The 25,814-nt window shown below is 42.4% G+C and overlaps 2 protein-coding genes across 2 annotated transcripts; both read left to right on the top strand.

The window, feature by feature from the left end:
* Window positions 1-3,498: 3,498 nt before the first annotated feature.
* Window positions 3,499-3,906, top strand: LOC113158470 (phosphoinositide-interacting protein-like). The gene has a single exon (XM_026354395.1). The coding sequence runs from the start codon at window positions 3,499-3,501 to the stop codon at window positions 3,904-3,906; it is 408 nt and encodes a 135-aa protein (XP_026210180.1).
* Window positions 3,907-13,528: 9,622 nt separating this feature from the next.
* Window positions 13,529-25,071, top strand: LOC113158287 (forkhead box K2). Its single transcript, XM_026354075.1, has 9 exons — window positions 13,529-14,026; window positions 18,482-18,676; window positions 19,530-19,683; window positions 20,178-20,324; window positions 21,141-21,334; window positions 21,464-21,657; window positions 22,520-22,768; window positions 22,907-23,107; window positions 23,542-25,071. Exons 1-9 carry the CDS (start codon window positions 13,734-13,736, stop codon window positions 23,754-23,756), a joined length of 1,842 nt encoding a protein of 613 aa, XP_026209860.1. The 5' UTR covers window positions 13,529-13,733; the 3' UTR covers window positions 23,757-25,071.
* Window positions 25,072-25,814: the final 743 nt, after the last annotated feature.

Raw genomic sequence — 25,814 nt, 5'->3', positions numbered from 1 at the left:
ATGTTCATTAAAATCTATTAGCAGAAGGAGATAAAGAATGATGGCCAGACTGATGCTCGACTTTTTAAGTATGAGTTCCCTTGCTCACACTATTTGACCATATGGATTGTGTTTATTACCATTTAGACTGCATGCTAATATTTGGGGGAAGGACTCTGGAGAGGTCTGGAGAAACACACACTAAAGATAATGAGGAAATGAATGTATCTCGTCAAACTCCCTTCTTAAAGCCATGCCAGCCAAATAAAACTGAAATACATCAGTTCATACAGATGTTAAAACAATCTGATTAATTTGAAAGGAGAAAAGTCTTTCAAATTAAAATGACCAGTTTAGCATTGGCTCTGGGTTAACCAGAGAAAATATGCATTCATTAGTGCTCATAAAATGGCTTAAAATACAGTAGATTTCTAAGAAACATAAGTGTTTGCAGGCTGAGGGAAGTGGTCGTTCAATGGCCAAGAGAGCTCTGAACATCACAGATCTGTTTGTACTCACCGTGGGTGAATGAACCTCTATGCTACAGTTGTTTGCCAGCCTTTCCCCTTGGAATTACTTCACAAGAAGCTGTAAATTTGCAAAGCAGATTAATTAGTTTTCCGAGGTCACCTGTACAGAGAAGGGCTTCATGTGCTAATAAATCAGCAACGTATTACCTGAAATGCGATTTGTCTGCAGTGTATGAGTGCAGATGAGTTGCTGCACGGCATTTATTGATATTTGTTCAGGAGTTAACGAGGCTCCGTAGAAGGCTTCATTTGGCCAAAAAGTATTCCCTCTTAATCCACAGCCTTGAAAAACTGCAAGGGTTGGACTTGTTAGAGCATCTTAGTTCTGGTGGCTTTAACCGGAGTGTGCGCACTCTGCTCCTCAAAGTCCACAGTTCATTTGAATCCAGTCCTAAGACCCCTGCCAAACCAACAAACTCAGCATGCCGACTCAAGACGAGGCTTATTAGCTCTAATCCCCGGCAACCCTCTATGTTTGTATTATCAAAAAGGATTAGACTGATACCTGTGTGCTCGTTTGCCAATATACTGGCTCAACTTTTAAATTTTAACACCAAGTTGTCACATAATCCACCTGTTATATCAGACTGGTTCCTCTGTAGTTACAGGTACCTTAGACTGTATCACCTGGCAATAAAGTGTCTTACTACTAGTACTACTGTGTGTTAGAATCTTCCCTGACTATTTAGTAGATGACAATAGGTGATGACAAAAGACTAAATGGGGTGAGCCCCACTGTTTCACATATTGGTGATTATTATTGTGCCAGATCAAATCTATACTGTGAGCAAGATGCAATAATGAGATGTTTTTCATTACCCTTTATTAATCTTACAATTATTTTACTCATTTTACACAAAATGTACTGTGGCAGTAAAACTTCAAATCACAATTTCTTAAAGCCTGAGTTGATGTGAAACAATCCAGAACATAAAGAAACGGAATTCATTATCACACAAGACAAAAAATGCAGCAAATCCTCACAACTGAGAAGCCGCTGTCCTTTAAATACCCATATCAATCACACCAATTAAGATTGAAAATATGTCCTGCATGTTACCATAATCCTTAATTGGGTTTATTGGGTTTATAATCATTTAGCATGCAAGTCTCTTGTCTAACGTATGCACTAGTTTTGTGTAATCTTGCACAGTAATGTGGAAGTCTGCAGCTCCACCTCATCTTTTAACAGGTGGAAAATATCCACAGATGACTATGATCAAGTGGACGGGATACAGCACACTAAAATGGACCATTAAAGAGAATTAAGCTTCACAATTGTGAGATACTGTGGCACTTTACATGAGATGGATAATTAGTTTCTTACATGTGGCTGCAAAATAAAAGACTTTGATCTGTAAGGAACATCAGAATGAACTGAAGCCTAAGGTAATTACAAAAATACAGAATTCACTGATTAATTCATTAATCCTGGTATGATTCATTTCACTAATGATACAGCAAAGCTGAACTCAATCATTTGTCCATACATCAAACCACATAGCCGTACTGCCCTCTGTTGGATTATGTGGCTCATTGCAAGTATTGACAGCTCTCACCATATCAGTGTTGCACCACAGGGTGGTACACGGGTGCATTTAAAACACATGTGATAGTGGTAATGTGATGAGCTCGGGCTGGAGGCTCGGAGCTGAAGAGCCATATTCCCATCTCAGTAGCTGTCTACTAAGTAGAGTGTAAATGCATTACAGAGTGAAATCAAGTCCAGCTCAACAGCCACATGCGGTTACTGATGCCTTTCCAAAAGAGCTCACAAAGCAAACGAAGACACACACGCACTATGAGGGCTGTTCAATGGAATCAGGAGTGTCATATTGCAGCAACATCCTCCTTGCATTCCCGCCTGCACGTCTGAGGCCCGTACCATTTTAGAAGCCCAATAATGAGATGACAATAACAACTCCTGAGTTTGACCAAAATCCTATATGATTTCCTCCATCTTCAGAGGGTGAATGATGCTACACAGATTTCAGCCATCCCATACTCAGCAAACAAAACTACAACTTGCAGATAATTGCTCCAGGGTACTTTAGGATCGATACAGTGCCAACATATCAGGCTGTATTGGAAAGTCTCTGCGTGGGTGATTACTCACTACATCAATCCGGCTCTAACAGAGAGCCATTTCCTAGTCGCTGCCCTGCCCTGCTCTTCTTTGTGTTGAACTGGTATCAGCCAATTGAGGCACATATTTTTCTTTCCATTGTCCAGTCCTCGGGAATTTTAGAGATTTCTTTCAAACACAAAAGCGACATCTGAGCTGTTTGTATACGTTTGTGTTTTTTTTAATCACTTTGCAGCCCAATGGAGACAGGGTCTAAGTGGTCTGGGGGGTCTTTGGACACCCTCTGGGGACTGGAAGGCAACCTCCTCGCTCTGGATGCAGCTTCAGGACTGACCGCCTGCCTGTGATGGAAGATGATGTTAAGGGGATGTTGGTCACAGGATCCTCTCAAGGAGGTGGAGATAGCACAAGAGGGTGGGCAGATGTTAGTTCGGTGGAAATCTGTAGCAACTGCATTGTACTGGTTTCTCTGGTCAGACGGTGGGCCGAGATTCTTGTTAGCTTCTCTTACAGATTTCTGGATGTTCTCTGATTGTTCGTGGGATTTAAACTCATTGTTGATTCTTCAAAGAAAGGGATAGAGAAATTTGATCCAGCTTGGGAAGGTACGTGTTTGTCTGCTTGCATTGTTTGACAGCTTGAACTAGTTTCCAGAGCTAAATACATGGAAATAGTAACAGCATATGCTGCCCTGACATTATTAGATATGTGATATTTCATAATGCTAATTTGGGAAAGTTTAAGGATTTAGTGAATTTAAAATAAATGCGTCCTTTAAGCATGAGTATGATTGAAGTAGCTTCCTGATTCCTGTCCGCATTGTGACTCACTCACTGTTTATTACATTATTTGTGGAAAGTTCAAATATTGCCAAATCACTTCCACAGGGTCATCCAAACGGTCATGCCAGGCCACCCAGAAAACATCCCCCTGGGAGAGTGCACCCTCTCCCAGTCCAAGGACCAGCTGACGCCCCCGAGCCGCACAGAGAGCACCGTGTTCAGCCTCTCTCGCAGCGAGTCCCTCTGGACCACCAAGACCCCTCAGAGCAAATGTGATGTCTTCTGGTACCCCATCCACTTCATGTCCACGGGGGGTAGCTTCCTGGCGTGTGGCATCATCATAAGCGGCCTGTACTTCGCAGGCCACTGCAAGAAGGTCACCAACATCCTGGGACCGGCCCTGCTGTCCATTGGGCTGATGGTTTTTGTGGTGGGCGTGGTTCTGATCCCCATCACAAAGGAGAACAGAAAGCGGTCGAAAATGAAGAAGCCCCTGAGTTACTATCGGCCTCCTGTGTTCAATCTGTGACGTTTGGACAGTCAGAATGGAGAACTTTCATTCTAAAAGCACACTGGATTTAATTTTCTCTTTCGAGTGCGTGTGGCGTGGTGACATTTATGTTCATGTCTCTGATTGACCAGGACTGACAACACTAAGCACTTATCTCAGTCTCAAGTGTGCATGACTATGTTAGCATTAATAAATGTGGCTGTCAAAAAGGAAGGAAGCGCGAGGACAACAATGTGCTGCATAAAACGCAATTAATCACACATTCACACACAATTAAGTGAGGAGGATGCTGAAAAGCAAACTGGCTTTATGAATATTTACAAGAGAAGAGTGGACAAGAGGGATTTCCTAATGCTGTGTGGTACAGTATATGCCAATTCATGAATTATTAATTGTTGTGAGAGCTTGTAATTGTCAGGTCCTGATTTACTGTGTCCAGTTGCGTTGTGAGCACTGTGACTCACTGGGAAGACAACTTTGAATGTGACTGCATTCATCCTCAAATATATGTAAATGGATAGAATTTGACTACTGTGACCCGAAAGTAAATTTTCATAGGATTGAAATGCTTCTACTAACCCTTTCAGACATGGCGTCTGTGGTAATGGCCATGAAATATTTATTAATCTCAACTAGTGAAAATGCATTATTATAAAAATAGAGTCTTTTGCTAGGCTTAGCAAGAAATTAGAGTATTTAAAGGAGCTTTGATCAATATTTTTATTTCAAGAAGGCATCCCATTGCCTGCTCTTAATGTGAAAGGAAATGTTGGTAGAGACGAACCAACAGTTCAATTCAATTTAATTCAATCATATCTGTGTACCACCAAATCACAACAGAAGTCATCTCAAGGTACTTTACAGTGTTTAAGGTTTAAGACCTTACAAAGTATAACTGTGTACAGAATTATATAGAAAACCCAACAACCCCACTTGAGCACTAGGCGACAGTGGAGAGGAAAAACTCTGCGTTGGGACGAGTGGAAAGAGGAGAGAGCAGCAGGCAACAAAAAAACAGCAAGCAGCAAAAACGATGGGCAGGTTGGTAGGACAGGGGATTATGACCTGACCTTGCGGTCCTGTGATAGCTCCACAGTGCTGTAAAGCAACATTTCACCCCTTAAATAATAATTTACTGTGTATGCATGCAGGGTTGGTTCTTAAACCATGTGTAATTTAACTAAACCGAGTATATTTAAATGAAATTTACATATTTCTACTATGTGGAGAGCACATGATTCTGGCTGTATTCAATTCAAGATGTTCCAGTTAAATCCATTCAAATCTATTATGTTTCACTGTAGACCATCTTGTATACTACATGATGAGGCCATTCTCAGATGTTTGATTGATGGTAGATATGAGCATCATGCGTCTACTATCTAAATTGCCAAAAAAAAAAGCTCTAGTTCCAGCTTTTCAGATGTGAATATTTATTAATTACCATACTAAATCATATCTTTGGGTTTTGGACAGCTGGTCAGAGAAAAAGAAAAACATTTGAATATGTTACGGATTGATGTTTGGGGAAATTGGTAATTAATGGACCAAATATGAAATGGGAAAATAATCAAGACATGAAAATACACATTAGTTACATCATTAAAACAGATATTAAAAAACAAAACAATAGAGACAACACTGCTGAGGACGTGAAGCATCATCATTTTAAGTACAAACTACACATTAGTCCTTCAACACAGATTAAAAACACATTATACTGAGTGTTAAGGACATTATAATACAAAAAAAGGTGAGAGGGAGGAAACCAGATGTGAATGGGTTTATAACCTGGTTTATTATAGGCAGCATGCATCCAGAGGGAGGCTCGGTCGTCACTCTGTGTACGTCAACATCAATTTGCCTACCAAATAAAAATTTGCACCACGGGAACTTGGCGACATCCTTATTGTCTTTGGGCTCAAGTTCAGGACTCTTCGATGATGTCTCCAGTGAAGGACAACACCCTGCATGAAGCGGCCTGTAGGAAGTGGCTGTGTGTGTGTGTGTGTGTGTGTGTGTGTGTGTGTGTGTGTGTGTGTGTGTGCTCTGACTAATACCTGGCGTTCATCCTCACTTTGAGGTGGGGCGGATCTCTACAGGTGCGCTGCCTCTGCCGCTCAGGTAAAGGCTCAATCCTCCTCCCGTTATACCGGCTCGAAGCGGCTGGAGAGTGTCCGTGATGGGTCTCCAGAGGTGCGTGGGCGGCTGTGTGCCCCTCTTTCTGATCGCCGTCGTCTTAGACCTCCTGGGTTTGACCCTGCTTTTCGTCGGGATATTCGCCAACCTGCAAGTCGACGAGCGCTTTTACGGAGACTTCTTGATCTACACCGGCTCTCTGATCATCTTCCTCAGCCTGGGCTTCTGGATCATGTGGTACGTCTGGAACGTCCCGGTGTCCGAGGATGACGGCTTGAGGAAGAGCCACAGTGTGGTCGTGAAGCTGGCGAGGAAGCTGACCGAGAGGCTGAGCCAGAAACTGAAAGGGGAAGAGCAGGTGAAATGTGTTGAGGACGAGGACGGCAGTCAGGTGAGCGCCCCTCCAGCCAAGGCCAGCAGGGTGACGTGGGGCAAGTCCACGGCCTACAACAATGAAGGGTATGATGCCTCCCTGGACTCCCCCACTGCGGAGGATGAAGTGGAGAAGGAAGAAGCAGGAAACCAAGTGATCTGAACCACCACCGTGTCAGGACTGGGTATTCACATCAAACTAAACAATACTCTGCAGTTTCTTTTAAATGTGCCTCTATCATCTTTTAGATATAACAAAATGTGATGCAGCAGACTAAGTCTGTTTCAAAGGATGCTTCTGCAAGGGGACAGTAGACTAGTCAAGATTTAAACTAATACTGACACTGAGTAACACTATGTTACAGGTCCATGAGTTCCCGAATAATTCTCTAGAGGGTTTCCTGGAGGGGCCTGATTTACTATGTTCCCAAATACCAAGTACTAAATTAAGTATAAATATTGAAAATTGTTTCACTAGGTGTTTTGCGGGTGATTGACAACAAGTGCAACATGTTGGATCCGGAAAACTTCTCAGGAAGGATTCCAAGATTTGGAACAACATATGTTACAGTAACAGCTCTAATATGCTGGAAATGACCAAATCACTAGGAAATGCAGAGATACGAGAGATTTTAGCATGGCATGCAATGCATGGCTCCTTCCTGTGACTGACTCTAAGTAACCCTGTAGCTCCAAAACTGCATCACTGCACAGAAGATATATTAATCTGATCTTTTCTTCAGTCATTCCAAATAGCATGTTCTTGAGGCTTCCTTTAATTTCTCCTATGCCTCCCCCTCGCCCAAATAACAGCAGCCATCTGTGAACAATCTGTGAACATGTTAGACCTAAATACAGGCTTGATAACTGCACATTTTTATGTATTTGCATTTTCACCTATCTGTATTTGCACACTTCACTTATTCACATATTTATTAAGGCAAAGGTGTAAAATCTGCAGAGTGCACTATTTTGCTTATTTCCATCCCTCAGAGCGCCCCGGTGATAGATCACTTTGCACCCTGTTTTGTGGGTTGTATCAAGTTTGCACATTACCTTTAGTAAATCAGGCCTTTAGTTCCAGTTAAAGTGTGCGTAAGGTCAGCTAAAGAGAAAAAATATTTAACTAGTCTACAGGAAAGCTAAAAATGTATGAAGTTTATAAGAACAAATGAAAAATGAATTAATATTTATTTAGTTTTAAATGAAAACCTCTATTAAACTAATCATTTATTCTCTACAATGACTAGCAAATTGAACGGTTATTTCCAGGAAACATTTTAGGAAGTTGTTCAGACATCATGGGACTGTATTTGTTCTTCAGTTAAATGTAATTTTTTTTTTTTTGTTTCATTTCCCATACATCAGTTTAAATACTGTTTCAAAGCTTTCTTCACACTGCTGGAAAAGATTGCCTCAGGCCCCAGAGTCTGAGACCCCAAAACCTTTACATTTGCCCCGTAGCAGTTAATTTGTGGTAATTTATTGCTAACATATTTGCTAATGTTGCATTCAACTCTGAAGTGTAATGTAAATGGAAATGATAGGAGGCTTAAAGCCAGACCTGCATTATTACCTCATAATGAGGCTGCCTTTTTGTAGAGGAGTCCCAAGTTAAAGTCTAGTGCAAATAATTATGTATTTCATTTAAAGAAAAATGCTTAATCAACTTAATAAGTGTGTATAAGATCCAGCAATCGATTTAATGTGGCCCTGCTGCTAGGACTAGCAGTCTTATATTTCTTTTTGGTATATTATTATACAACGATTGTACAAAATAGTGGAATCTATAAAATGCCACCCAGTAGGTGCATTCTTTATTAATTTTTTCATATCGTCTAGATAAACTCATCATATTATATACACCTTGTAGCTGCTACCAGTAAAAACAAGTCACGTGAGCTCTTTTATTTGCTGTGAAAGAAACATTAGCACTTGTCAGACTGGTTTTTATCTGTGGCGTGGTGTTGGTTAAACAAACCTGAAACATTCTCAACACAGGATCACATGTGACCTGAAACAGTGGAAAACAAGTTGTATCTTCTGTAGACTATATATATGTATATATAGAAGCTAGTTAATACTTCAGTGTATATGTATATATATGTATATATATATATATATATATGTATGTATGGGGATATGGGAATTGTAACATTAGAGTTTGAGTTGTACATGCGAGTTGCAAATATGGCACATTTTATTCAAATGTCAGCTCTGTCAGGGTTTTTTTTATAACCAATAGGTTTCTGACAAACAGAGTTAACATGACTGACAGCACAAGTCACTTTAATCAAACGCACGAAAGCCTAACAGTAACTAAAACCTAATTCCCCTCTGCTGTGTACACCTGCTGACAGTACGTGAAAGCCCTTGAGACAAATAGTGCAGCTTGACTGGTCAAACAAGGTGCTCGCACAAATGTTTTCATTGCGTGAATTTCCTCTTTGTGACTGTCACTTCATAATAGGTAGCGTCACTGTAGTTATGCACGAACTGTGGATTATTAAATATTTAGTGAACGCTTGAATGCAGTGTATCCACCCTGTAGAGCCTCCTCCAAGCTAAATAGAAAGAGTAAATATATTACCTGGGGTAAATCTCTGATCTCAGTGGGAGTGGAGTCAAGAGGAGGCTTTGAACAGTGTGATAAAAGATGCAAAACACTGATGGAGCCTCTGAATCACTTTGGTTTCATTAGCAAATCAAAAAGATCAGGGGTGCCCAAATTAATTATAGAAGGCTCATCACCGAGTAAATACAAGGTCAATTGCAGCTGATTAGGAAATATATGTGCATAAATCTGTCTCAGAGGTTACAGACAATAGGTTGTCGCATGTCATGAAAGGTGTAAAACAAGTCAGCCCTGCAAAGGAATGAAGGTGGACATCTGATGTTAATGAGCAGCACAACCTGTTGTTGTGGTTGGCTACCAGTATTGCCACTAAGTCTTGTGCTATGAAAGAAATTCAAGGCGTGATGTGTGTGAAAAAAGAATGATCCTGAAGACGTGAACGCACTTTACTGGAGAGACTTGATCTCGGTCCTGTCAGATCTTCAGACGACTTCCACGCGTCCAGCTCACCGGGCCCGACCATGGAGCAAGGGAAGTACACCATCGCCTTCGTGTCCCTGGCTGTGATTTTGGACGTTATTGGCCTCATACTCTTCTTCATTGGAATCTTCGCAAAATTGAGTTACTGGGACTTTTTTGTGCTGTCCGGGCCTCTGCTGATCTTTGTCAGCCTGGTCTTCTGGATATTTTGGTATATGGGAAACCTCACTGTGTCTGAGGAGGAGCTCAACCTGCCCAAACAAGACATACTATGATCACAGTTTGAGAGAAGCAGGACTGAATCAAAGCTCGCGAAGGGCCTGAACTCCTTCAAACCATGATGGTAGGAGGAAAATGGGTGGTCAGACAGGAGCATAAGATTCATTAATCATGAAGTTGTCAAACTGTGACTCTGTGAACCTCTCGTTGAAGGATATGTGGTGAATCCAAATCCAGACACCACCTGGAGGATATTTGTTTAATCCCAGGAGATAAAAAAATTCTATTCCACTCTTTGACTTAAGGGGCAAAACAACTTGTGCAATGTTGTGTATGGACAGAAGTGATTTGTGGATTTTACTGGAGTGGAAAATGGATTTCTCAGCACTTTCCCTGGGAGGAGACGCTGCACCATGATGAAATAGCATGTCTTATTTATGTCATATTTATCATATGTGTACATTGTTGAGTTCCCATCTGTGTGCCAGTGTGTCCCTACATGTTCATGTAAGGCGAATAAGCTTTTGAAATTAGTAACTAAACCTAAACTAAATCTTCAAATTGACTGTTGTTGTGTTCTTGTGAGGCTGCTCTTCATGTAAAACTAGACAAACAGGCCATGTAGGTTTTTGCCCTGGGTTATTTAAGGGAGGTCCACCCAATGCAGAGTTCAACAAAGGGAATAAATATCGCTCTCATGGTGGCAAAACTACTGAGGTGTGTAAAAAAAAACTCTTTCACAAAGCAATCAAGCCGATTACACATGCCAAAGGGTTTAGCCAATTAGCAGTGCTCCTTTAAAAACCCACTGGATGTGAGCTTCGGTTTGTTCACCACAACAGCCAGTGGCAACAATGAAACCAATACTCCTCCTCCAATTCTTCCCAGCCTTAATCAGCACTCAAGGCACCATTAGCTCCCCCAGACAAGGAGAGTGTTATTAATGCACCCATTTGGTTCCTGCCCCTGAGAGAGGAAATAGAGGAGAGGCGTAATGGGGTGCTCTCTCAGCAAAGAGATGGAAACCTCTGCCGCTCAGCCCCTCCTCCTCTACGGGACATCACTTTCTCTGATGCTGAAACCCCCAAGTTGTCTTGATGGCTTGATGTCATTATAATCTTAATCACAAGTGAATTCATTAATACATATTATCACTCCCCATGAGAAACTGTATGCAGATTATGAGGCGTTCTACACGGTGCTGAAATATCCATGCTGTAGCTCAGATCAAATAGCCCAGCAAAATAAATCTGCCTGTGATGATGAGCAGATATTAGGTTGAGAATCGCAATTATGTGGTTTGAAAGAGCTTTGACAAATGGTTGATCGCCATTAGCTGGACTGCAGTGGTCACTACTCTGCTGTTTTGAAAATGGGACTGACACAAATGAAATTGGAAAAGTTTTATTTTATTTTTTTTAATTTCAAATGCAGGTTTCTGAAGACCTCCATTAAATAATATTGATAGACGCCATTAGTCAAGATTTGCAGTATTAAAAGTACTGTCAAATTGTTCACTTAAAGCTATCAATTTAATGTGTGTGAATGTCTTGTTAGATAAAAATCAAGCCCATTAGGCAGCGCGCATCGATAGAATCTGCACCGAACAAATGCTGTTAGAAATAAGAAGATAAATGCTCGTATGTATGCTCGTTTGGCAGTGGGCGCATATATCTGTCTTTTAGGGAGCGATGAAGTGATTAGACTGCGTGTATTGTGCTTTGTTTGGGAACAGCACCTCAGTCTAAAAGCTTAAAATGGCTGGTGAGTTCATGATGTCATCTGTGGAGGATTATGAAGGTGCATGTCTCCCTCCAGTGGCTGGCAGAGATGAAGTTAGAGGTTAATTTAGGTGCTTCCTATGGGCGTTTCAAACCCATTGGTTTAACTGTTCTTCAACAGGAAGGAAAGCATTACATCCTGCTTCATGCAAAATAACATGCAACATTTTGCTTATTTTCACTTTACATGCCTGTATATTTATTTCTCTAATTGTCCTGTTCAGGGGATACATGTTACTTATGAAGTCATTATGGTAATCTAATGGGAGTATGAATATACAGTAAAAAAAGAAAATTAATTATTATCTGCCCTTGTTAGAAGAAGAGTTGTTAGTATGTCTGTAGATGGCTAAAATAGAATATTAATATTTAATTAGGACACTTAATTAAAGGGAAACTGGCTTTCTATAATTCCGATAATGTCACCTGGTAGTTTATTTTTTGGGCAGTAAATTACAATTCATTTTTAAAGTTTTCAAAAATACAAAACTCTTCCACATTAAATGCTTTTTCAGCTATAAGCAGAGACCTTAGTGCCATTCATATACATGTGCTCTTTATAGGAGGACCACAGAGAGCAAGTTGAACACTGGTGAAGTTCATCCATTCACCAATGCATCATCCTAACTGCTTGTCCTCTTAAGGGTCGTGGAAGAGCTGGAGCCTATGCCTGTGTATTCTGCCTCCGGGCAAAAGGAAGAATACACACTTGATAGCTCTAGTCTATCACAGGGTTGACATATAGAGACAGACAACCACTCACATTCACACCTATGGACAATTAAGAGTCACCAATTTACCTAACTGCACATGTTTGGAAGGTGGGAGGAAGCCGTAGTACCCGGGGAGAACCCATCAGACATGGGGAGAACATGCAAACCCAACACAGAAAAGTGCCCTTTAACAAGTATTCAGGTGCTGCAGATATGAAGTTAAATGGCAATCAGCAGATCGACAAAATTCAATAGATTTTGAAGTTTAGCATTTTGCTAATTTGAATAGTGTTTGTGAATTTAACAATGATCTACTGTAATTATGGCAACATGATACGCATTACATCTTCTTTCATTAATTGTTCACATTTCCTGGGTTCAAAAATAAAATGATCACTTTATGAACGTGCAAGAAATAAGAACGTTTAGGTCCCAGGGGAGTGAGGATAGTAATACTGGATATAAGATCACTATTCTAATGTTAACTAAGCTTGGTTTCACCTCCTGGCTGCATTCAGTGTAAACTGATCGTTAATGTCTCATCATCTAACACCTTCGCAGTGGGGGGGGGTCAACTGATGGGGGGGGGGGGGGGGTCTTGACCGGTTGCATGCGCGCACGTGCAACACGCACCTGCCCCACTTCCTCGCAGACAGTCCCTCAGTGTTTACAAACAAGTGGCCTACAGATGGCGGGGTCACTCACCCCCCATGAGAGGGAGTCATGCAAGCAGAGCAGTCCGGCGCAGGGTCACACACCGTGAGACCAACAACAAACAGCGCGGCCCGAGTGTCTGACCGGGCAACACGACCTGTTTGGAGCGATTACACACTGTAAAGGGAGATCATTCAAAAGACGGTTCAACCTCATCACTGCAAAGTAACGAGCTGCTGCAAAGAGGGCGGCGCGCAAAGCCAGGCGTGGACTCCGTAGTGGAGGAGGACGACCTGAGTGTACCGCCGCGACGTGGAGATCGAGCAGCGCTGAAGCCTGCAGGCGGCTTCAAAACACATGGTCGATTCGTGTTGGGGAAACATGATACTTCCGTGATATCTGCCTATTTGTGGTGCTCGATCGTAGGTTATCGTGCATCTTTCGCCGTAGTGACTGGCTGCACGTGTCAACTCGTTGACCCGTTCCTGTCCTGGATGGTTTAACATGCCCCCCCCCCCTCCACCCCGGATATTACTTCCCCCCGGACAGCATATGCGCGTATTGCTACACACCAACCGACCTTGATTCGTCCTCGGCTTTATTCTCACGCGTGATTGGTCGCACTCGCGGAACTGCACCGGCTTACTCGGCTGTCATTGGCCGAGCGCGCTGTCAGTAAAGCCGCGCCCGCCTCCTGCGCCGTTTGGTTGGATCTCTCCGCTACCCTTTCTCTCAGCGGTGGGTCGGAGCCGCTGTCCCTGGCCTCGCATGTTCCCCTCTAAAATCCTGTTTTGAATTTGATGCCCCTCTTGTAGATTTGTTATATTTATACGCCTCTGAACGGCCGCGGCTGGGCGTCATTATACCGGTGTTTGATTTGTCCCAGCATCTGGCGTTTAGACTAACCCGAACATGGCCGTGGTGAGCGCTTCGTCTGGGCCAGTTGCCCGGCTCGAGGGCCGTGAATTCGAATACATGATGAAAAAGCGCTCGGTGACTATCGGCCGGAACTCGTCTCAGGGCTCTGTGGACGTGAGCATGGGCCACTCCAGCTTCATTTCGCGGAGGCATCTGGAGATATTCACCGCCAGCGACGACGGCACCGGCAGCGGAGATTTCTACCTGAGGTGTCTCGGTAAAAACGGGGTGTTTGTAGACGGAGTGTTCCTCAGACGGGGCGCCCCTCCTCTGCAGCTCCCACGAATGTAAGTTTCCTCCCTGGGTGAACATGTGGGTGCTAGTACTAGCGTCCGGTCAGCTAAAGTTAACAGTGACTAACACTGCGTTTATATCGGCTAGCAGGGGCGAGAGGACCACGTGTTTTAGCATGTTAGCAAGAACACCGCATCCTGTTCGCAAAGCTGTTTTCTTTGTTGACATTCCTGTTAGCAACACTGTTAATTAGCAGCCTGCATCCATTCCTCGCCCTCTCCTGTGGTTAACTTAGCGCTAGCCGCGTCCCTCTTGTGTCTTTGTTGGAGTAAGTTAGCCAAAATAACCGAGCTAGCTCTCAGCTACGGGGACGCTATTGTTGATATTGACTAGTGGTAGTATTTCTATCACGTGGACGCCCCTAAGTCAGAAATGTGTAACTCGTGATGGTGTAAACATGGGTGTTTGTGGACGTCCAAACAGGTTGGCTAGCAGTTAGCTGGAGTTTGAATGAAGCTCCTCTCGACCCCTAAACGTAAACAAACCAGCCCGTCCCCGCCCTGCCGGCTCGCACAGCCCGCTGGACCTTTGGCCTCCTTTTTAGTCAGGCCAAGTTATGCTAGTTGATCATAACTTCAACAGGTAACCATCGGATTAGAGCTGCTCTTTAAAAACTTAAGTCATTTTAAAAGGTAGTGCATGTGCAGGTAGTAGCCCCTATTGTGCCATTGTTTGATCTGCTAGGGTTGTTGACAGTGTGCTCTTGTGCAACGTGTTACTCTCTAAACAACAACAACAACATTTATTACAACAAACAATCTACAGTCCTGATCTGTCCTTCCCTTTACTTATGGGTTGTTACACTTTATATTTGAGTAAATATGTGTTGCTTGTTTTTAGTGGCTTATACAGATAACAGCAAGTTATGGTTTGGACTATTAGTCTGGGCATGGATTTATAAATAAAGCACAGAAACAGTAAATTCATTATACATTTATTGTATGGGAATAAAATTAATCAGCAACGTTTTAATTTATTTCCTAGTTCCAGTCATTTATGAAACAAACGCGTAAACTGGCCTTTTTGTTAGACAGAGTACAGGTTTTAAAGTATTCTGGTGTATGTTTAACTTTATACATAAGACATTCAGCTTTAGATAGTATAAATGTATAATTGAAGCTGCCATGCAAGAGAAAAGAAATTACAAACCACAATAGCAAGGTAACCACTAACAAACTATAAACCAAACCAGCTGACTGGGCAGATTTGTGTGGGATTTTGCATGAATAAAAGTGTTTTCAGTTTGTTTACTGAAGTAACCTGCAATGTAAATGAACCTACCAGCCTCTGCCAGCATTGCCCAAACTTCCCACCCTGCTCTCAACTATTGTGCAATCCCCATGTGAAACATGATTTTGTTTGAGCCTGTTTTGACTTGATTCAACTTCTTTTTTTTTTTTTGCCCTCACATGTTTTTCCAAAGCTGCATGTGTTTGTGTTACTCAGGATGATTTCTGCACTCCTCTTTAAATCATACAAACTCCAATGCAAAGAAGTAGGAAGCCTCAGCACTTCTTCCAGGCTCTGGGATGGATCAGGCCGACACCCAATAAAAAGCTCTTCATCAGCATCTTACATGTACTTCCATGTGTAAAAGACTACCTAGCATGGGCTCACATGCCTCCCTGCAATCCTAGAGCAACGGGTGCAGATTGACAGCATGAGGGAACTCGTAGAGCTGTAGCCCAAGGGACAAGACAGTTGTATTCCAGGGATTCCTCTTTGGTGATGTAAACAGACCCAACAGAAAGCAGCAGCCCATCCTTGTCCTTCTTCCCTCCCTTCCGTGTCCTCTCCCACACCCACAAATTCTCTCCAAGTTGGTGCTCGGCTGGTGTCTTGCTGTCTCCTTTTGTTTACATTCTTTTTCGTAGTGTGGGTGGGGGGAGAACATCAAGCGAAAGTCTTCACTAGAACAAGCTTTGTTTGTTGGTAGCATCAATGCTCAGCAGCTTAGCAGCATAGCAACTGTGCGTTTGTGTTTTTGGAGTTCATGCCTCCTTGGAAATGAAAAATAAGGTTGATAAAGAGGCTTCTGTGAAAGTGTATGAATAGGGTGGGGGAAGGGTTGGTTGAAACATACAAACAGCTTTCCTTGCACTCACAGAGTGAAAATATACTTTAATTTATGAATTAGAAGCAGTGCATTGCATGCTCTGTTCTACCCAGCAGTGGATGGTAGAGTGGTTAGTCAAACAGTACTTTGTGAATATCTAGTACAAAGTATAGGTCATTCACCTGCAAGGTCTAAAACACAACCACTGTGCAAACTTTCCTCCAGAATCTGATTCTAATTGAGGTGTAAAATAAGACGTACATGGCACCATCTTCTTTGTTGTACTGCAGGACGCTACAGTGAATTAGCTTATTTAATATGATCAGTTTATTTTACTTGCCAAACTGACAAACACACTCAGTACAAGTAGTAGAAATAAATATACTGTAGGCCTATACATAGCAGGTAATTATTATATGGTATATCTTTGTATTATCAGTCGTATCCCACACAGAACCTGAAAGGATGCATGGCCATCATCAGCATGTGCTACCTTTCTTATAAGTCATATCATATGCAAACACAAAGTGATGCTCATGACAGCAACGAGATGAAAGAACAAAAAAGCACAAGGTTGTGTTTGATATTTTATTATGTATTGATCTATTTAGGTTTCATTGTCCTGACTCTGACAGTTGTACGCAGTTGCTACATATTGTGAAACGCTGTGATAGTATCTGATCCACAGAGAAGTCTCTGTTCTTCCTGAAAGGGTTGCTTGGAGGGCACATGCATAATGAAAGTGCCTCCCCTCACCAGTCTGGCTCCAGGAAGCATTTCTGTCTCCTCCTGTGAGCAGCAAAGCTAATTTGAGATGTAGGTGTTGAGGATCCACTTCTCTCAGCAGATGCCAGCTCTGTTAGGGTATGGCAAAAAAAAACAAAAAACACTGCTGTGCCTGGCACTCTTTATCTAAATGAAAACCAATGTGTGTCTGTGCTGTCTTCAGAGTGTCAGGCCACCTCATCTAAACACTGATTTTAAGAGTATCTGAACGTTGAAGATGTCCTGTCAGTTTACCTCTGTGCTTCTGGTGTAAATATCTGTTGTATACCAGTGATGAGCCACTGGTGGCTGGAATCGGTTTTAATTGCTTGAAATCTGCCCTGAACTTACTCAGTTTCTATGACATGATGCTGACATTCTTGAGTCCGTTTTGTTGCTTCTTGTGCATCAGTATTGCTATATCCAACATATAGATATTAGTTATACAGATCTGTTCAATGAGCTGGCACAGACGTTTATCAGTTAGGCTAATTAAGTTTGTTTGTTTTATTTACTTTTTTTAACTTTGATATGCTCCCTTCAGATCCTCAAGACATCTCACCTCACATACAGTATATCATCCAATATGGGATTTCCCATCTGTCAAGGACAAAAAGATCCCATGTATCCCTTCCCAAATAATTTAGTGTGTATAATCGGTTCAGTGCAGAAAGTTTTTTTTTTTTTTTTTGGTGAATAACTAGATTATTCATAAATGCATCCTAAAGGCACAGACACTGAATTCTGTTGAGGGCAGCCTCAGTTCAGTGCAGTAAGAGGACATGTTGCATTTCAATTTAAATGGAACAAGTCCTTACCCTATTTTCTGCAGTGCGTTGAAAGTCATTGTGAAAACAAGTATGTATGGGATAGCGCTTAGTGGGATGTACTTTAAATTTAAGTTTCCAGGATAAATTCTGGAGTCACAATATAACTACTTGAGCTTCAACTACTAATTATTTCAATTATTAACCACCTAAATTATCACTTGGTCTGTAAAATGTCAAGTACGCATTAATGTTTTTGTCCAACCTTTAATTTTTGTCTGACCAAAACCAAGATGTTCAGTTAACAACATCTTCACGTTTGAGAGGCTGTAAGTACTAAATATTTAGCTGGAAAAGCCACCAGCAGCCACAGGAAAGAATTCACATTCATGGCATGTTTTCTAATTATTGACCTGGTGCTGAGGCTGGTATGCTTTAAGCAAGTCTTTATATTTACCATGCTGCCTAATTTAGCCCTGTCCTCCACTGAGGCCACCACTCCCTCTGAAAACAAGGACAAGTCAGAGGCAGATCCAGTCTGTGCTTTCTCTGCTGTATCCTAACGCTCGAGCTGTGTGTGTTTTTTTTTTCTTTTTACTGCCAACACAGATTTTGGGATGTGTGCCATCAAGCCATAACCTCCATATTCAAATAAAATTAACATACACAATGTGTGTCTCAGCAGATTAAAAGTGAGACGAAGAATCAACAAACACTTTTGCCACTGCGGAGCTTTATGTGGGGTTATCAAGTACTTCCTGAGTTCATTAGCCTTCAGATGCTTTTTTCATCCACAGGCGCCGCTGCACTCGTTGATCTCCAGCTCAGCTTTAAAATTATCTCTCTATTTTCTTTTGCAGGTGTACTTTCAGGTTCCCCAGCACAAACATCAAGATCACATTTACAGCCCTGTCAAGTGGGAAGAAAGTGAAGCGCGAAGCTCCAGAGTCCCCAGTGAAACCAGTACAGCCCCAGATCTCCCCCCTGACCATCAACATTCCAGACAACATCGCTCACCTAATGAGCCCCCTGCCATCGCCTACTGGCACCATTAGGTACTCACTACTGGAAATGATGCATTCACTCATCTACAGCAGGCAGGAAATGATGTTTCACCTAGTGACACAAAATGCAGCTGCTTCTATGAAGGCTAGATTTTTATCAAGCTGTATCTGTTTCACTACAACTAACTAACTCTGTAACAAAGGTGACAGCTAATTGTATAAACAGGCACACTACTCCTAGATGTCCTTGAGGTGTTAGCTGACCTTGGCATGTGCCCTGTGTGTTGATCAGCTTAGGCTTAGTTCAGCGACTGTGTGGTGCAGACAGAGAGACAGTTCGATCCTCTCAACCACTGATCTTAGCCAGATGGCTAAAAACCAATGAAGGATCTTCTTTTATAGGTCTCAGTTGATTGTTATGATAAAGAGTGTTTACGTCCAGTAAATAAACAGTAATGAAAGAGGCAGCAGGTGCTGTACACGTGGGAATCCTGAGCTGTTGCCTCTCTGTGTTTGTTTGGTTTGTCAGCATCTCCCTGGAGTTCCCTGAAAACTGAACTGGACATTAAATATGGAAATTATACTTCACATGAAGTGTCTTCATCCCCTGGTTATTCACTCAGTTTACTGGATAATTAGCCTAGATAAAGGTTTGAATGTAGTGTTGCTTTAGGCCTGATTGTGGCTCCTGAAGTGACTGCAGTATTTCCAGACAGTCTGGGAGGTAGGGCGATTTGCATAGATGTTGGCCAAAAGCGTGCCACTGCAGCACAGACTGCAGATGAGCCAAGCCAGGCAGGGTAACCCTGCTTGAGCATTTAATGCAAACCAAGTTGTTTTTTTAATTATTATTTTTTAATATAATTGGGTGTAAATTTGCAGTATGCATCTTATTTCTGTGCAGTGCTGCTAACTCATGCCCCTCCAGTCCACGGGGTGCGGGCTCTTCAGGCTACAGGATGGGTGGTCGCATGGTCAGCTCTGCAGAGCTACAGCTAATAAATGATAACTCGCAGCCTGAGAACGACAAAGAAGCCTCTGGAGGGGACAGTCCCAAGGTGAGAATAACAGCACATGGCAACAAAGTCCAGTCACTACTTTAGAGGAAGTGTTGTTGTTTTTGTTGTTTTGTTTTTTTTCCAAACCTCTGCTTTTTTATACCACAGGTTGTGATTCTGTTGAACTTCTCAACACTTAATTATTTGTCCATATTCTGTCTGAATTTATCATCTGACATTCTAACCACTCAACAATCAGATTTTTTTCATAATGTAAAAAAATGAACAGGTCATTTGTTCAGAAAATGTTCACAATCATCTGAGGGTTTTGAGAAGTTTGTCTGACAAAATCAAGCACTTTTGATACTAAGAAAAGCAACTCCGCAGAGCTAGAAAGATATCAAAGAATGTTCAGCAGGAAATGCTCATATCGGTCTATAAATATCTTTGCTCAGGCTGTTTTACAAACAGAATAATGTGACTTACGTTTCCTGTTTGTAGTAAAACTGTCGAGCCACTTGACTCACAAATCCGTTGTTCTCCCTGCTCCACAGGATGACTCCAAACCTCCGTATTCCTATGCACAGCTGATAGTCCAGGCTATAACTCTGGCTCCGGACAAGCAGCTCACACTAAACGGAATCTACAATCACATCACAAAAAACTACCCTTACTACAGGACTGCAGACAAGGGCTGGCAGGTGAGTCTGTCCGCATGTCTCTCTGTTAGAGTTCCACTATGTCTCACATGCACACTGTCACAATGATCCAGAAATAAAAGACCTGCTGAAGAACTTGTGCACAGGTGTCTCTGCTAATTGAAACAGTCATAGATACACATTTAAGAGATTGATAATAGACATGAAACAGTATGGAAAATTAAATATCACTTTTATAGTGACCACAAATACCACGGTTATCAGTATTATCACGGTATTGTTAAAAGGTTCTGACAATGTTTAAGAAAATACAGTTTATACATTCATCTTATTTTCGTTTTTGATATTTTTATTAATATTGATATTCTTTCTCGCGTACTCACCCAAACTGTACAAGTATTTAGAGTTCTTAAAGGTGTTGCACTCCTTTCAAGCAACAAGAGTGCAGATAGAAATTGGATCATCTGCATTACTATCCTCCTTAGACAATAATTTATGAAATCAAAGTGTACTAACCTCTAGTACTAACTTTATGTGACAACTGTGTTCACACTTCATGTGTAGTTATACAGTAAATAAAAATATATCAACACAAATGGATCTAGTGCTGACCAAAGTATTTTAATAAAAACCCTAAACAGTTAGGTAAAGTTGTGCATTTTTCTCAACCTAACTGCAGCAGCATTCGAGAGCTGATGCCGCACTTTGTACTGATGTAAATACGTGGCCTGTGGCCACGGGTCCACATGTAGTTAAGGAGAGAGCAGCTCTGTAGTCCGTGCCTCTGGGAGACTGTTGCTAACTTTGGTTGATACTTGCACTGTAACTACTAATCACTCATCCACGCCTCTGTTGCAGAACTCAATCCGCCACAACCTGTCATTGAACCGTTACTTCATCAAAGTGGCACGATCGCAGGAGGAGCCTGGCAAAGGCTCGTTTTGGAGGATAGACCCGTCTTCAGAGGGCAAGCTCATTGAGCAGGCCTTCAGGAAACGAAGGCCCAGAGGTGTCCCATGCTTCAGGACCCCTCATGGACCACTTTCCTCCAGGTCTGTCTTTATCCCATCTTTAAATAAAAAATGAAATCACTCACATGAACTTGCTTACTTAAAGAACCTTTCTCTTATAAATGTATTTGGTGTTTTCTTTTGTCGCTGACTCATTTTCTGTACCTGCAGGAGTGCCCCAGCATCTCCCAATCACTCTGGGGTGCTCTCTAGTGGCATCCAGACCCCTGACAGCCTATCACGAGAGGGCTCCCCGGTTCCACTGGAGTTGGACACTTCCTCAGCTCCTACCCCAACATCCACCACAACAGTCCAGCCCAAACTGGCAGTTATCCAGGAAGCACGCTTTGCACAAAACACACCAGGTACCCAAGCATCGCTTTCTGCTCTCAGAGTGTTCATGTGTCCGTCTGTCCCTCCCACTGTTGCACAGTGCTTCAAAGTAATGCATCCATGTTTATTTTAGCTTACCACTGTTATTTTTGCCCCATTCTTCATTTGTTTTCTTATCTCGCCCACTGTCAAGTCGATCCAAGTCAGACGCCATTTCCAGACATGTAGTGGAGCCCTGAACTTGTCTAGATATTACCTGGTGTATCTCTTTGTGAGAACACCAATGTCTGAACAGTCGGCCTGGACCTTAAACAAACGTCACCCAGCCAGCTCCCTAGTACAAGGCTGTGTAAGTTCTGATTGAGCCATTGTGTGAACAGAGCAGGTAATTGAATTCACGGCAGGTGGGTGGGTGTGCTGACGCCATTTCTATCACGTGGCCTCAATGTTCTGGAAACAAAACACTGCTGCGATTTCAGCTGCAAGCTCTACATGTCACACCATGCCTCCTTCTCGCTCCACAGTAGCCTCCCCTGACATAAACACAACAGTATTTCCAATACGCGAGAACACGTATGACATGGGCAACCTCCTTGTGCTTTTCCTGTGCGAAAGGGCAACGCTGGACCTGATTTTGCAGACATTGTTCTTGTCCTTGTTTTCTTTTTTTAATTTCTGTTACACACCTTGCTTAATCCTTCTAGTTCTTTCTTAAATTTTCCAACAGCAGTGTTTTGCATAAACTACAGTTTAAAGCTTTTGACTACTGACTTTGGAAACAGCCTCAGACATTTCCATTCATTTTTGAATTTGTAGGTTACATAGTAATTCTGTGTATATTGCTCTTCTCAGTTCCCTTGTTTTTATGTATAAATATTCCATGTGCTTTTTCAGGCTCGCCTATTAACAACCAGCCGGTACTCATAGCAGTCCAGCGTCAGTTACCTCAAACCATCAAGCCAGTGACCTACACCATGGCCTCCCCAGTGAGCACCAGCACCTCCCAGCCTGCTGTCCAGACTGTCCACGTCCTGCAGCAGATCCCGGCAGGCTCGCTCGGCACCGCCACTGTCATCGCCCAGCCAGCCACCATCATCAACAAGAGTGAGTCGCAGGAGAATGGAGAGCACGCAGACATCAAAGGTGGGACAGAGAAACCTTTCTTCTTACCAAAAATATTAGCAGCTGTATATGTGTAGTATTTGATAGATATCATTTAAATCAGCATAACCATCATTATCCATAAGCTGTTACTTAGTTATTGAAATGTTTTCTCCTCAGTCAAAGTGGAGACAGTTCCCACCATCACCTCTATAGGTGGCTCCAGTCGCATCATCCAGAGTTCCCAGTCAGCCACGCCTCTGCAGACTGTTACCATCGTGCAGCAGGCCCCCATGGGTCAGCACCAGCTGCCCATCAAGGCCATCACACAGAACGGCACCCACAGCATCACCACTGCCCTCCAGGGGCCTGCCAGCTCAGGTGAGACACACACAGGACACAAGAAAAACAAAAGGGGTGAAGTGTTTGGTGGGAACGCCCCGTCAGAGAAACATTGACTTTCTCTGTTTATAAAGGACTGTCATGGCACCATGATGAAGTTACAATTAATCTGCACAATCCAAAGTCAGTTAAGTTTTTAAACTATAAAATGTTGCAGCTCCAGTTCCATGTATCATTAAAGAAATGAACTAACTCTCAAAATCAGCTAACAGTTTACATTTATTGATAAACTCTGTATTTTCCTCCACTGGTGGGAAAAAAATCTTTATATATTCACCAAAACAAAGTCAAACCCCTCTTCTCTCAGACCTGCTGACAGATGTTGGTTAAACACAGTTTGAGCAAATCGGACGGTGAAATATCTCCTCCGTTAACCAGCATCTTTATTTCTCTTTCCTCACGTTACCCTCCAGCTGTGGCGAATCCCCTCCACCTTCTGGCGGCCCATGCCTCAGCCTCGGCTTCCCTCCCCACCAAACGACAGAATGGGGACCAGCTGGCCAGCGAACAGCCGGACGCCAAGCGCATCAAATCAGAGGACGACACAGCCCCGGCCTCCTCAACTCCGGCCGCTGCAGCAGACTCGGACTCGTCGGCAGCTAACGACCAAGGCGGCCACCTCAACTAGTCTGTACGACCACACACCACACGACCCTCCCCCACCACCACCACCACCACCACCCCCTCCTTCCTTCACGGTTACTCTCTCGTCCCTGTCATTCGTTTTGTTTCTCCTCCTTCTATCACTGACTCCTGAGGTGCCAAACAGAGAAGAATCTTTTCATTTTCAGGTTGGGTTATCAGTTCTAGAGCATCAAAAGAAAAATAATGTCCACCCCTTTAAAGACTGGAATGTGGGATGAGAACAAAATATAGAAAAGACAAAGATGAACTCTAAGGTGTCCCCTGTGAGCCGCTGAAACAGGAGAGTGACAAAACCAAGACCACAGGAAGCCTTAACAACTATTAACCCTTAAGAACCGACCTTAGACCTCAAGTGGTCCAGCAAAGAGAGGTCCTGACTCAGCTCGGTCTGTCGCATCTACTTCACACATCCTCCCCGGACCTGTCAGGACGGCTCTGGACCAAGTGACCAACTGAGTGCCGAATAGAACGAGCATACGATTGTTAAAAAAAAATCCCAAATTACGGTCTGTACGTTCAGAAAGGGATTCGCTCGGAGCCAATATTCCCAAAACTCTGGCAGCTAGCCTCTCACAATACTGACCCTTCCTTATCACAGCTGTACGTAGATATGCAGTATTTTGTTGTTGAAAATGTGGAGCATAGGATTCTTTTATGTATTTTCACTTACTAGATAAGTAATAATTTAATTAAAGAAAGCGTACAAATTGTTGAGGTCAGTGACATTTCGGTAACTAAGTTAGAAATCTCACTTCTTCTTTTTCTTTTTTATCTTTTTTTACGTGGACCCCTTTCTGTTCAGTGGAACAGTGTCATAGTTTTCGTAACATTTGTTTATTTTCCCCTCGTTCTGACATATCCATACGAAACTGCTTCATTATACCTACATATTTTAATACTTGCACAGATAACCGATATAAGCATATGAAATCTCCATGTGTAGTTCCAGATGTTTGACCTTGCATGTATCTGACAACCGAAGTTGTAAACTGTAAATTGATCGGAGGAAAAATGACCTGCTTTGTCCAAACCAGACCTGCACTTGATTAAATGTTTGTGTTTTCATTTCCCTTTCTTTCTTACTTTTCCTCCTCCTTTTCTTCCAGCTGTGTTGACATTGTGGTGCTGGCAGACCCACCCTCCACCCCTAACCCACCAAATTCTCCTTTTGCTTGACTTGTGACCTGGCGAGTCTGTTTTCTGATTGTACACGTTCCAAAACAATAGTAATAAAAAAAAAATTTGATGTTCTGCTTCAGTGGAGAAATGCTTTTTTTTAATAAATTAATTTAAAGCCCTTTTCTGTATCTGTATCGTTTGCTTTCATTCCAGAATCATAGTTGATCCTGAATAAAAATCCTTGAATCACTGGTAGTAATCTGACGTTTCTCCACAGTGGGGCAGTAGAGGATGTTTTTAAGATGTAACAGTGTTAGAAATGAAGCAGTTTAGATCAGTTCTTCAGTACAAGACGGCTGATTTCTAACAAACGTTGTCAGGAAATTCACCAGTCTACAATTAAACAATCTACAAATAAAGACACCTTGGGACTGTGGCTACTCTACCAAGAAGTGGGCGGCCAGTCATCAATTCCTTTAAGTCAGAGCCCACACCTCAACCCAATAGAGATGCTATGGAACGACTTGAAGAGAGCCACACAAGAGACAATTAAAGAATATGACCAAGCTAAAGCAGCTCTGCAGGAAGAATGGGCTCAAATAGCTCCTGAACGATGTGCAGGTCTCATTTACAGCTACTGGAAGTGTCTGGTTGAGGTTATTGCTGCCAAGGGTCAAAATCTAGCTGTACATCCTGACACCAGGTGAACACTTACTGGCCACTTTATCAAGTACACTTGTACAACTGTCGCTTTTAGTCAGATATACATTTTAAGTGTGGATCTAAATAATTTCACAGACAACAGTAAATAGTAAAAGTTAGTAGAAGCAGACAAAAGCTCTGTTTACCGATGGCTTGAACATTTCTCACTGTTAATATTGCTCCGATGTGTTTTTTTGGATAAACAGGTGCCACAGCAGTG

This window comes from Anabas testudineus, chromosome 8 (assembly GCF_900324465.2).
Source record: "Anabas testudineus chromosome 8, fAnaTes1.2, whole genome shotgun sequence".
NCBI lineage: Eukaryota > Metazoa > Chordata > Actinopteri > Anabantiformes > Anabantidae > Anabas > Anabas testudineus.
Note: the sequence above shows the minus strand (reverse complement) of the source record. Positions and strands in the feature narration are given on the sequence as shown.